Raw genomic sequence first — 13,585 nt, 5'->3', positions numbered from 1 at the left:
GAACAAGTTCTCATTTACAATTGCGACCTGGCCATGGTTAATCCACATAACTATGGTGCGCAATGACTGTGCATTTTAATTATTCTCACCAAGTTCCATTTTAATTTTTTCCCAAATTACCCAAAATAGTGTTTTCTGCCTAATCGGACACCAGTTTACAATTGAAGGTCAAGTCAAATCAAATCAAATCAAATCGAATGTATTTATATAGCCCTTCGTACATCAGCTGATATCTCAAAGTGCTGTACAGAAACCCAGCCTAAAACCCCAAACAGCAAGCAATGCAGGTGTAGAAGCACGGCTATATCAGTTTCAAGTGTGAGGGGATGGCTGCTGTTTTATTGGCTCTTAACCAACCAGGCTATTTATTTATTTTTTTGCATTGCTTGTAACTTCTTTTGTACATAATGTTGCTGTTACCGTCGCTTAAGACCGAAAATAGCTTTTGGATATCAGAACAGCGTTTACTCACCTCGAACTGGACGAAGATATTTGCTTTAATGAGTCGACAAGGATATACTACTTCTCTGAGACCAGGCCCAAATCACCGTCATTCGCGTAAAGATAAGAAGGAAATACAGAGGGCGGAGATCAGGGTGCTTTGTGAGAATTCATTGGACGAGTGGGTAACCCACCTCAACCATCCATTCTATTGGCCAATGTGCAATCACTGGAGAATAAACTGGATGATCTCCGTTTGAGAATTTCCTACCAACGGGACATTAAAAACTGTAATATCTTATGTTTTACCGAGTTGTGGCTGTATGACGATATGGATAATATACAGTTGGCTTGGTTTTCCATGCATCGGCAGGACAGAACAGCTACGGCTGGTGGGGGTGTGTGTCTATTTGTAAACAACAGCTGGTGTGCGATGTCTAATAAGGAAGTTTCGAGGTATTGCTCACCTGAGGTAGAGTACCTCATGATAAGCTGTAGACCACACTATTTACCTTGGTTATCTATATTTTTCATAGCTGTCTATTTACCACCACAAACCGATTCTGTTACTAAGACTCAACGAGCTGTATAAGGCCATAAGCAAACAAAAAAATGCTCATCCAGAAGCGGTGCTCCTAGTGGCCGGGGACTTTAATGCAGGCAAACTTAAATCCGTTCTATGTCACGTGCAAACAGAGGGGGGAAAAACTCTAGATCACCTTTACTCCACACACCGAGACCCATATAAAGCTCTCCCTTGCCCTCCATTTGGCAAATCTGACCATAATTCTATCCTCCTGATTCCTGCTTACAAGCAAAAACTAAAGCAGGGAGTACTAGTGACTCGCTCAATACGGAAGTGGTCAGATGACGCAGATGCTACGCTACAGGACTGTTTTTCTAGCACTGGAAAATGTTCCGGGACTCATTCAATGGTATTGAGGAGTATACCACCTCAGGCACCGGCTTCATCGATAAGTGTACCGACAACGTCATTCCCACAGTGGCCGTACGTACTCTGACGATCGTCGGCTGTGGCAGGGCTTGCAAACTATTACGGACAACAAAGGGAAACCCAGCCGTGCGATGCCCAGTGACGCGAGCCTAACAGATAAGCTAAATGAACACATCGAGGCAAGCATCACTGAAGCATGCATGAGAACTGTTCCGGACGACTGTGTGATCACGCCCTCCATAGCCGATGTGAGCAAGACCCTTCAAACAGGTCAACATTCACAAGGCTGCAGGGCCAGACGGATTACCTGGACGTGTACTTGGAGCGAGCACAGACCAACTGGCAAGTGTCTTCACTGACATTTTTAACCTGTCCCTGACCAAATCTGTAATACCTACATGTTTCAAGCAGACCCTGGGACTAAACACCTCCCTCTGCAACTGGATCCTGGACTTCCTGACATGCCGCTCCCAGGTGGTAAGGGTAGGCAACAACACGTCTGCCACGCTGATCCTCAACACAGGGCCCCTCAGGGGTGCGTGCTTAGTCCCCTCCTGTACTCCTTGTTCACCCACGATGGCGTGGCCAAGCACAACTCCAACTCCATCATTAAGTTTGCTGACGACACAACAGTGGTAGGCCTGATCACAGACAACGATGAGACTGCCTACAGGGAGGTCAGAGACCTGGCAGTGTGGTGTCAGGATAACTTCTCTCTCAAAGTGAGAGACAAAGGAGCTGATTGTGGACAACAGGAAAAGGAGGGCCGAACATGCCCCCATTCACATCAACAGGCTGCAGTGGAGCGGGTCGAGAGCTTAAAGTTCCTTGCTGTCCACATCACCAACATACTATCATGGTCCAAACACACCAAGACAGTCGTGAAGAGGGCACTACAACACGTTTTCCCCTCAGGAGACTTAAAAGATTTGGCATGGTTCCCCAGATCCAAATAGTTCTACAGCTGCACCATCGAGAGAATCCTGACCGGTTGCATCACCGCCTGGTATTTCAACTGCTCGGCATCCGGCCATAAGGCGCTACGGCGGGTAGTGCCTACGGCCCAGTATATCACTGGGGACAAGCTTCTTGCCATCCAGGACCTATATACTAGGCGGTGTCAGAGGAAGACACAAAAAAGTGTCAAAGAATCCAGTCACCCAAGTCATAGACTGTTCTCTCTGCTACCCAAAGGTAAGCGGTGTTCGGAGCACCATTTCTAGGTCCAAAAGACTCCTTAACAGTTTCTACCCCTAAGCCATAAGACTACTGAGAAATGAATCAAATGGCCACCCGGACTATTTACATTGACCCCCACCTCATTTGTTCTACTTGCTGTTTATTATCTATGCATAGTCACTTTACCCCTACCTACATGTACAAATTACCTCGACTAACCTGTACCACCACACATTGACTCGGTACTGGTATCCCCTGTGTATATTGCCTCATTACTGTTCTTTTATTGTGTTACTTTTCATTAGATTTTTTTTACTTAAAATTTCTACTAAATAAACTAAACTCCTTCTTGAATTGCAGTGTTGGTTACGAGCTTGTAAGTAAGGTTGTTCGGCGCATGTGACAAACACGATTTGACTTGACCAAAAGTGTCACATCACTAGCCTTGATGAATCATCATCATCATCAATCCCAAACTTATGCTGGTGAAAATCAATAGCTATTAGTGTTAATAAGCAGGTCATTTGCTTTCAAATAGCCATTAATCATGTAAATTACTCTGGTAATTAGGCCTGACTGATGATTAAACTTGATGATAATGAGAAGAACCTATTTCACTTTTCATAAGTGCTTCAAAGGTTAATGTCTCGAACACTTTGCTGTGAGTCCTCCAGGCGAAGAAAGCAGATTAATAATGAGTAAAAGATCAACTTCTATTCAGTAGAAGCCATAGTCTGCACTGAGTCTTTGCTCAATTGTGCTGCTGAAAAACATCAGTACATGTATCAATATTGTATCAATATGGTTAGTCATCTGTTTTAAGTGTTCAGTGAAACAGTTCTGAACTTATCTAACCCACTGTCAGCTGTCCAGTGAGTTGGCCTTGGTCGTTTCGAGCGTTTATGGTCACGTTTCTGTTCGACCGCACGACCAATGGGCTTGCCTAGAGGAAGCATGAGAGGGGGGGGGGGGGGGGGGGGGGGGGGGGGAGAGGAGCAAAAAGGAGGAGAGAAAAAGTGGGGATGTAAAAAGAATGCAAAACATAAATACAAGTGACCTGCAATAAGAGGATTAACTTTCATTCATACATTATAAACCCCCTGGTAGATACATGTAAATATGTTGGTTCTAACAATTTGATCCAGCAATTTTCTGTGAGAAAATCTAAATATTGAGCACAAAATATTATTAGACCCGAGTTGATTTTCTTGAATCTAGTTTTCATTCAGTGCCTGTTCTGACACAAGATGTTCCATCTTGTGCCATTTATGTATTTGTTTGGTCTTCAACGGTATCTGGCCTGAGGGTCAAACATTAGCACTCCTGAATGATACTCTGTGAACTGATGAACGAGTCTAGTCATTGTGGCTCTTACAGAAAGGTCAGAAGGTCACGTGAACTTCATGGAGTTAATACACATTCACGGAGCATGTTGTGAAAAAACTGAAAAACTACCAATGGCTGAAGTAATGCCAAGGGAGCTGCCATGCATACAAGGACACTTCATAACCAAAGGCAGCAGGATAAGTGGAGGCTAAAGTGGAAGCAAAGGCTAGTGGAACGATATCAACATCTCACTGTAAGTTATTTAAAAAAAAGTTATATGACAGAATATTACACTTTACCATTAACAGGAAAAATCTGTTTTGAAACAACCACTACAAAAGTGCTCATCACAGATTTAATCTTCAATAAAATATATAATAATTGTCATCTATTTTATCAACAACTCCCTAAAAACAAATCTATTTGAACTAGCTTGTTTTATAAAATCATTGTCCATTATGATTAAGTGAAGAGAGAATGAAGTCATATTACACAGATCTAAAGACTCCACAGGGAAGTAGTTTCAGTCCAATGAATTATACATGCTCGAACCTATTTTTAGACCAGCTGACAACTCAAGAGAAAAAGCCACTGCGGACAGTTACGAATGACATGATGATTTGATTCACTTTAAATACTCTTGTGAGCTACAGTATATTGTCTAAGATCGTACAAATGACAAATGAGGTCTTGTCAACATTTAACTGAATTGCACACAGTCCCCCTCCCTGTATTTGCGTTGTAACACATAACGGATATATTCACAATTACATTAAACTGCTGGTTCGTGCCAAAGTATTATATAGAAAGCCCAATATATTGTATAAAAGGTTAAACAAGACGTCCCCACATAGTACAATACAAAGGCTGGTCCACCATAATTATTTCTGCGGTAGTGGCTTATTGATTAGAAGTTTAGTCATGTCGGAGCGTGGCTAAACTCAACATGCAACTTACAGTATCTCTTCAACTCAGTGGATAAACACAATCCTCTCGGCGCCTGACATATTTCCTCATATTTCAATAAATATTGAATGACCCTTTCAGAGATTCCCTGTGCTCTCTCTGTCCTGCAAATATCTCCGGTGAGACCGTAACACTCCCCTAGCATAGCGTTCTAACAGACCGGTAAAAACATCGGTTTAATACTGGTGACCGGTATCCCGGGACTTCCCGACCAAGCTCCTTCTCGTTTCCCGAGAAAAATAATGACGGGTGCCATGGACCAATAATATATTATTTTTTATAATAACGCAAAAATAAAATAAATTGCATTGCTGACTATAATGTTTAGGCTACAAACGACCTCTCGACGGAGTTACTGAAGGCAATCTCCATCTCACATTCACAAATCTCCAAAACTAGCTTTGTTGGCACTGGCAGAGGCTCAACATATAAACTGCAGCTTTATATTACCGGTAATGGTTGCAATTTTGGGAGGGGAAATTTGTAGATTTTCGGGCAAAAATTCAACCCTAATATATCGCGTCAGTGTTTGGACTAAAACAATGCACGTGATAAAGCGAATGGTCATAGATGTCATTTTAATGTCCAACTAACGTTTTGCCAGTTTTATTGCAATGGACTGTTCAGTATTCAACGACTAGCTGAATATACTGACATTTTAAGACAATATCTTGACTACATCTAAGGAAATATAATTAAAGGGAAATTATACTACCAATTTCAACTGAATTATTAACTTTCAAACTTATCAAGAGTATCAAATCAAGCCCACCATCCAATCGTTGTCCATGTACAGTCAACAATCATCCAAAGAAAAGCTACTTCCATCTAAGGCTTTAAGGCCTGAGATTGCTATCCAGTTCATAGTGAATCATTGAAGAGCTCGGATGGACCAGGCGTCTAAGAAAAACTGGAGAGTTTGTGCAGGAGTTCAGTTATCCTACTGACATCAAAGGGGAGTGGGAGGCAGGGGGATTTATTGTACCGGCTTGATTGAAAATTCCGCTGGGACTGTGGTCCCCCTGTAATTGTCTGTCATCTACAATAAGGTTGTGTGTGACTTGTGAGAAACGAGTCCCCCGTTATCCATCTTCCTTTTGATGCGGGAGGGGGGGGGCTGATACAGTTCTGATGGAGGGCAGGAAATTGGGGAGGAGAGGAAGAGTACCGTCTGGAGAAAAAAACGTGCAATATCCCCCAGGTGCAACAAATAGAAATGTTATAAACTCCATATATAGCAAGTTCTCTATGACCTAGTTCATAAATCAATCAACATCAAGCATGATCCATCAGAGCCTAGCAACAGTTTTTGAAGATCTCTAAGATGAGGAGTTTCACTTACATTTATAGGGAGAATTTGGTATCATCATATGATCACTCAGCCAGTCTAATATGAAATTGCATAGGGTTTATTCCAGCATCAGCATTAACTCTAGTGACTGATGTTATGGATTTGACTGCTGCTTGCCTTAGTGAGTATCCTCTTCCCTTCTGATTCAGCTCACACCGAGACTCGAATCCAGGACCTCTACCTTGCTAGGACACGTGCCCCATCCTTGACAACGTAGCAACAGTTTTGAGTTCATTGGAACAGTTCCATCAGCGACATTTCAAGCTAACTTTGGAGTGAGCTTACTGCGTGTTCTTAACTCCGTTACACTGAGAACAACGGTGGGTTAGTAAACAGAGTAGCTTACCCTTCTTGACTGGATCTCCTTCACATAAAGGGGAAGAAGAAATTCCGATATTCCCTCCAGTCGTATCCCTTCCCCGTTCACCTGAAGGTTTCCCATTCCGTCCTGCAAAATATACAACAAAATCACAAAACAAATAAGCAGCCTGAAGGAGAGGAATGCCCTTTAAACAGTTGTCCCTCTTTTTTTTAAAACTTCTATAATGACGTTAACATTCGAAACAATGTCATGTCACATCAGCTTTCACACACAATCATGCCAACGATCATGACTTTACTGGCATTGAGTTCGTTTAAATCAAGTGCTGTACCCCAGAAGTCGTGAAAGATGAGTAATTGCCTGTTTTTTTTACTCCCGTGTGTAAATAGAAAGGAAAAAGGGGTGGGATCCCTAGTAAATTGTACAACTGAATGCCTTCAACTGAAATGTGTGTTCTGCAAGAGTCAAGCTGCTGAATGTATGTCAATGAGACATAGCCTGACCTGGAACACAGTAAAACACCAGGCTGAGTTGCTGAATGGACGTCAATGACATAGCCTGACCTGAACACAGTAAAACACCAGGCTGAGCTGCTGAATGCATGTCAATGACATAGCCTGACCTGGAACACAGTAAAACACCAGGCTGAGCTGATAGATGTTGTGTATGCCTATTACAGGCCACACTGGTGACACTGAGTGACAGGGTAGAGGTAGGGGATCACGCTGAGTGACAGGGTAGAGGTAGGGGATCACGCTGAGTGACAGGGTAGAGGTAGGGGATCACGCTGAGTGACAGGGTAGAGGTAGGGGATCACACTGAGTGACAGGGTAGAGGTAGGGGATCACGCTGAGTGACAGGGTAGAGGTAGGGGATCACGCTGAGTGACAGGGTAGAGGTAGGGGATCACACTGAGTGACAGGGTAGAGGTAGGGGATCACACTGAGTGACAGGATAGAGGTAGGGGATCACGCTGAGTGACAGGGTAGAGGTAGGGGATCACACTGAGTGACAGGGTAGAGGTAGGGGATCATACTGAGTGACAGGGTAGAGGTAGGGGATCACGCTGAGTGACAGGATAGAGGTAGGGGATCACGCTGAGTGACAGGGTGTAGCAGAGGCCCTCAGCCCTCCCTCAACGGCACCAAACCGTCGCTAACGTGGCAGACAAGCCTGCGTAGATTGAACGGTGACGTGTAACTGTAGGTGTCCTTAAGAATGCATTAGTTGAAGCTACATGATGCGTTATACTGTAAGATCAGCTATAGACAGTTGAGCATTATGCCTTGGTTATGAACAACAGCATAAGAGCTTATGAAGCGTGTTAACCAATAAGGAAGCGGTGTTGGCAACGCACTAAACCGAGTCATATCGGTGTACCCGCCGATATGTTTATGGACAGGTTTGTAATATAATGTTGATTAAATGGTGTCACTGTTGATTTAATGTTAATAATGCTGTATAAGTAGTTATGATTCGCTTATGAATGTGGCATTTTATGTGGATGTTAAGATTACATGTCTTTATGTGTAAGGGCAGTATCCTTACTTCCACATGTCTCATTTTCACTAAGTCATGAACTGATGCCCCGTAATGTCCAGACCAATGAATCATGTACACAGACAGCTACGGGGGGATGGACTTGTCATTCAAAATAAGCATCACCAGAAGGCTTGTCAGGACACCACACCTCGTCTTATGTGTCATATATGTACAAGTCTGAATCTGCACAGAATTACATCTTCCAAACGGGGTGGCAGGGTAGCCTAGTGGTTAGAGCGTTGGACTAGTAACTGGAAGGTTGCAAGTTTCAAATCCCTGAGCTGACAAGGTACAAATCTGTCATTCTGCCCCTGAGCAGGCAGTTAACCCACTGTTCCTAGGCCGTCATTGAAAATAAGAATTTGTTCTTAACTGACTTGCCTAGTTAAATAAAGGTAAAATAAAAAAGCTTATGGGGTTCTAGGTTGGCAGAGCTTTCAATTGAGCTGGTGAAATCTTGAGACAGAGAGTAGTCAAGACACCCACAGCACAGATAATATCTGTGATAACATACAGTGCTTTTGGGAAGTATTCAGACTCCTTGACTTTTTACACAATTTGTTACTTTACAGCCTTTTTCTAAAATGTATTAAATCATTTTTTCCCTTCATCAGTCTACACACAATACCCAATAATGACAAAGTGAAAATATGTTTTTAGAATTTTGGGCAAATGTATTGAAAACAAAAAAACAGATACCTTATTTATATAAGTATTCAGACACTTTGCTATGAGACTTGAAATTGAGCTCAAGTGCATCCTGTTTCCATTGATCATACTTGAGATGTTTCGACAACTTGATTGATTGGACATGATTTGGAAAGGCACACACCTGTCTATATAAGGTCTCACAGTTGACAGTGCATGTCAGATCAAAAACCAAGCCATGAGGTCCAAGGAATTGTCCTTAGAGCTCCGAGACAGGATTGTGTCAAGGCACAGATCTGGGGAAGGGTACCAAAACATTTCTGCAGCATTGAAGGTCCCCAAGAACACAGTGACCTCCATCCTTCTTAAATGCAAAAAGTTTGGAACCACCAAGACTCCTCCTAGAGCTGGCTTCCAGGCCAAACTGAGCAATCGGGGGAGAAGGCCTTGGTCAGGGAGGTGACCAAACACCGGAGGGTCACTCTGACAGAGCTCTGTTCCTCTGTAGAGATGGGAAAACCTTCCAGAAGGACAACCATCTCTGCAACACTCTACCAATTAGGCCTTTATCGCAGAGTGGCCAGACGGAAGCCACTACTCAGTAAAAGGCACATGACAGCACGCTTGGGAGTCTGCCAAATGGCTCCAAAAGACTGTCAGACCATGAGAAACAAGATTCTCCGGTCTGATGAAACCCAGATTGAACTCTTTGGCCTGAATGCCAAGCATGGTGGTGGCAGCATCATGCTGTGGGGATGTTTTTCAGTGGCAGGGACTGGGAGACTAGTCAGGATCAAGGGAAAGATGAACGGAGCAAAGTACTGAAAGATCCTTGATGAAAACCTACTCCAGAGTGATCAGGACCTCAGACTGGGGCGAAGGTTCACCTTCCAACAACGACCCTAAGTACACAGCCAAGACAATGCAGGAGTAGCTTCGGGACAAGTCTCTGAATATCCTTGAGTGGCCCAGCCAAAGCCTGGACTTGAACCCAATCTAATATCTCTGGAGAGACCTGAAAATAGCTGTCCAGCAACGCTCCAAATCCAGCCTGACAGAGATTGAGAGGATCTGCAGAGAAGAATGGGAGAAACTCCCCAAATACAGGTGTGTCAAGCTTGTAGCGTCATACCCAAGAAGACTCAAGGCTGTAATCACTGCTAAAGGTGCTTCAACAAAGGACTGAGTAAAGGGTCTAAAGACTAATGTAAATGTGATATTTCTTTCTTTTTTTAAATATAAATGATCAAACATTTCTAAAAACCCATTTTTGCTTTGTCATTATGGGGTATTGTGTGTAGATTGATGAGTGAAAAAATAATGAAATCAATTTTAGAATAAGGCTATAACCTAACAAAATGTGGAAAAAGTCAAGGGGCACTGTAGGTAACTGCCGAAACAAAGGAAACACTGGAGTAAATGACATATATTGTTGGGGAGTCAAGGATAAAGATGGTCCCGGGTGACAGATCCGTCACAGTACGATGCTCTCTTCAGGTTTTTTTTTAACAAAATGGTGGATTGCATACATTGTCCATGAATCGCTTTCAAAACTCTGCACTATACAGCTATAAACTTTTTCCCGTTTTGTGTCTTTGCAGTGATATTCTTTGTAGAAGACTTTAGACAATCTGGCGTGAATGCAATTCTTTTCACCAGAGCCAATTCAGCTATTGTTTTAATCTTAATTACATACGTGTGTGTTATGTGTGTTATCGTGCAAAACTTCTATTGTACTTATGAATCAAGTATCTCTTAACACAGAACATACACTTGCTATGTCAAGTGTAATGTTAAATCAATAATTCAATCAAATCTATCCATCTGTCTCTTTCATTTACATTCATTCACCTCATCCATGTAGCACCATCCAAATGTATTTTAGTGGACAAATCCCCCATTAGTATAATAGAGTATGAGCAGGCCTGTGCAAACTGGTTCACAATATACAGTAGGCTACTGTAAAACATTATACAATAGGCTACTGTAAAACATATAGTAGGCTACTATAAAACATTATACATTAGGCTACTGTAAAACATTATACAATAGGCTACTGTAAAGCAATATACAATAGGCTACTGTAAAACATATAGTAGGCTACTATAAAACATTATACATTAGGCTACTGTAAAACATTATACAATAGGCTACTGTAAAACATTATACAATAGGCTACTGTAAAGCAATATACAGTAGGTTATTGTAAAACAATATACAAAAGTTATTGTAAAACATTATACAGTAGGCTACTGTAAAACATTATACGGTAGGCTACCCACCACAGTGAAATGCATGACCTTTACTATCCACACAGTTAAGGCCAGGTTGACTATCATTATGACCAGCAACAGCGAGAGGAAAAAGTAGAGGAATCTCTTCCTCCACCCATAGAGTCCCACGGGGTCGACAGCGTCGCACCTGGGCTGCTGAAGATGGCCCGACTGGGCCTCCAGTACGTACTGTTCCTCAGTCATCTGGAACACAATCAGAGAGAGAGGGGCATCTGAGCATTAGATGCCATGCTAAACATTTTATTTTTGAATGACATACATACAGGGTTTATAATGCATGTATATTACTACATACACTACCGTTCAAAAGTTTGGGGTCACTTAGAAATGTCCTTGTTTTCTATGAAAACATACATGAAATGAGTTGCAAAATGAATCGGAAATATAGTCTAGATTTTGCCAAGGTTATAAATAATGATTTTTAATTGAAATAATAATTGTGTCCTTCAAACTTTGCTTTCATCAAAGAATCCTCCATTTTCAGCAATTACAGCCTTGCAGACCTTTGGCATTCTAATTGTCATTTGGTTGAGGTAATCTAAAGAGATTTCACCCATGCTTCCTGAAGCACCTCCCACAATTTGGATTGGCTTGATGGGCACTTCTTACGTACCATTCGGTCAAGCTGCTCCCACAACAGCTCAATAGTGTTGAGATCCGGTGACTGTGCTGGCCACTCCATTATAGACAGAATACCAGCTGACTGCTTCTTCCCTAAATAGTTATTACATAGTTTGGAGCTGTGCTTTGGGTCATTGTCCTGTTGTAGGAGGAAATTGGATTCAATTAAGCGCCGTCCACAGGGTATGGCATGGCGTTGCAAAATGGAGCCTTCTGTCACCGGATCCCTCCGGAATTGTGACATTGTGCACACCTGGCCCCCATTCCCACTGATTGTATTTGTATAAATGTGCCGTTTGTTTCACCATTGGGCTGTCGATTATTGTTAGCTTTATTGGCTTTAGTTCCATTGTGGATTGCACAGATGATTACAGATCTCGTCCCGTGTGTTAATCATTGTGCCCTTGCGTTATTTATTTGAGGTACTCCTCGCTCTTTTGTTTTGGGTTTCTACCCTGTGTTTTGTATCGTGTTTGTTTGGTCTTCGTCCCCGTGCCTTTACGGCAGCGTAGGGGCGGCAGCGTAGCCTAGTGGTTAGAGCGTTGGACTAGTAACCGTAAGGTTGCGAGTTCAATCCCCTGAGCTGACAAGGTACAAATCTGTCGTTCTGCCCCTGAACAGGCAGTTAACCCACTGTTCCCAGGCCGTCATTGAAAATAAGAATGTGTTCTTAACTGACTTGCCTGGTTAAATAAAGGTTAAATAAATAAAAAATTTACACAGCATGCTGTAATTTGGGTGTAATAAAAAAAAACGATTACGCATTCCTGTGCCAGTCTCCCGAATCATTCATACCAACGTGACACCTTCTTTCGTCAAGATCCCTTTTACCCTGTACAAATCTCCCATTTTACCACCACCAAAGCACCCCCAGACCATCACCCCCAGACCATCACATTGCCTCCATCATGCTTGACAGATGGTTCACTCCTCCAGCATATTTTCATTTTTTTCTGCGTCTCACGAATGTTCTTCTTTGTGATCCGAACACCTCAAACTTAGATTAGTCTGTCTATAACACTTTTGTCCAATCTTCCTCTGTCCAGTGTCTGTGTTCTTTTGCCCATCTTAATATTTTCATTTTATTGGCCAGTCTGAGATATGGCTTTTTCTTTGCAACTCTGCCTAGTAGGCCAGCATCCCGGAGTCGCCTCTTCACTGTTGACGTTGAGACTGGTGTTTTGCGGGTACTATTTAATGAAGCTGCCAGTTGAGGACTTGTGAGGCGTCTGTTTCTCAAACTAGACATTCTAATGTACTTGTCCTCTTGCTCAGTTGTGCACCGGGGCCTATGAACTCCTCTTTCTATTCTGGTTAGAGGCAGTTTGCGCTGTTCTATGAAGGGAGTAGTACACAGCATTGTACGAGATATTCAGTTTCTTGAAAAGTTCTTGCATGAGGTAGCCTTCATTTCTCAGAACAAGAATAGACTGACGAGTTTCAGAAGAAAGGTCTTTGTTTCGGGCATATGTCTTATCAATGGAAGTTGGGGCTTTGCAGTGAATACAAATGAACCATATCATTGGACTAGAAAGGTCAGTGAGTCTAATTACGCCTCTGAGCTGATACACTTCACGGAAGATAACTACGAGAGATGAGTGTGAGTGCACCTGAGACCTAGAGGGACAGGCCCTTTGAGTCACACTAAATACCTTCGCTGATTAGATATATAAGACGCTGTAATGTATAGTATTTTGCTCTCAAAACATTTATCCATCAAAATAAATGTATAAAACAAAAATTGAACTTAGTCTTGCTTGTTGATTATCATAAATAGTGTACGCATTGCGTAGAGGATTAAAAAAAACGCACATTCTGTTTGTTAGGAGAATGTCTTTGGCTGGATCAAAATACGCAGAATAAAATCCTTTAACAGTAGTGGAATTTAAAGGCCCTCAGGGGTACGGAAACAGTTCACAGTATATCTAAAAAAAAATTTT

At 42.3% G+C, this 13,585-nt stretch overlaps 1 protein-coding gene across 1 annotated transcript in view; it reads right to left on the bottom strand.

The window, feature by feature from the left end:
* Nucleotides 1-13,585, bottom strand: part of LOC116375311 (zeta-sarcoglycan-like) — a 39,013-nt gene that overhangs the window by 18,487 nt on the left and 6,941 nt on the right. Inside the window, exons 2-4 of the mRNA XM_031832608.1 lie at nucleotides 11,013-11,207; nucleotides 6,565-6,666; nucleotides 3,431-3,518 (exon numbers count right to left, since the gene is read on the bottom strand). Coding sequence (XP_031688468.1) covers nucleotides 3,431-3,518; nucleotides 6,565-6,666; nucleotides 11,013-11,207 — 385 coding nt within the window. The remainder of the gene's footprint in view (nucleotides 1-3,430; nucleotides 3,519-6,564; nucleotides 6,667-11,012; nucleotides 11,208-13,585) is intronic.

The sequence above is a fragment of the Oncorhynchus kisutch genome, linkage group LG9 (genome assembly GCF_002021735.2).
Source record: "Oncorhynchus kisutch isolate 150728-3 linkage group LG9, Okis_V2, whole genome shotgun sequence".
NCBI lineage: Eukaryota > Metazoa > Chordata > Actinopteri > Salmoniformes > Salmonidae > Oncorhynchus > Oncorhynchus kisutch.
Note: the sequence above shows the minus strand (reverse complement) of the source record. Positions and strands in the feature narration are given on the sequence as shown.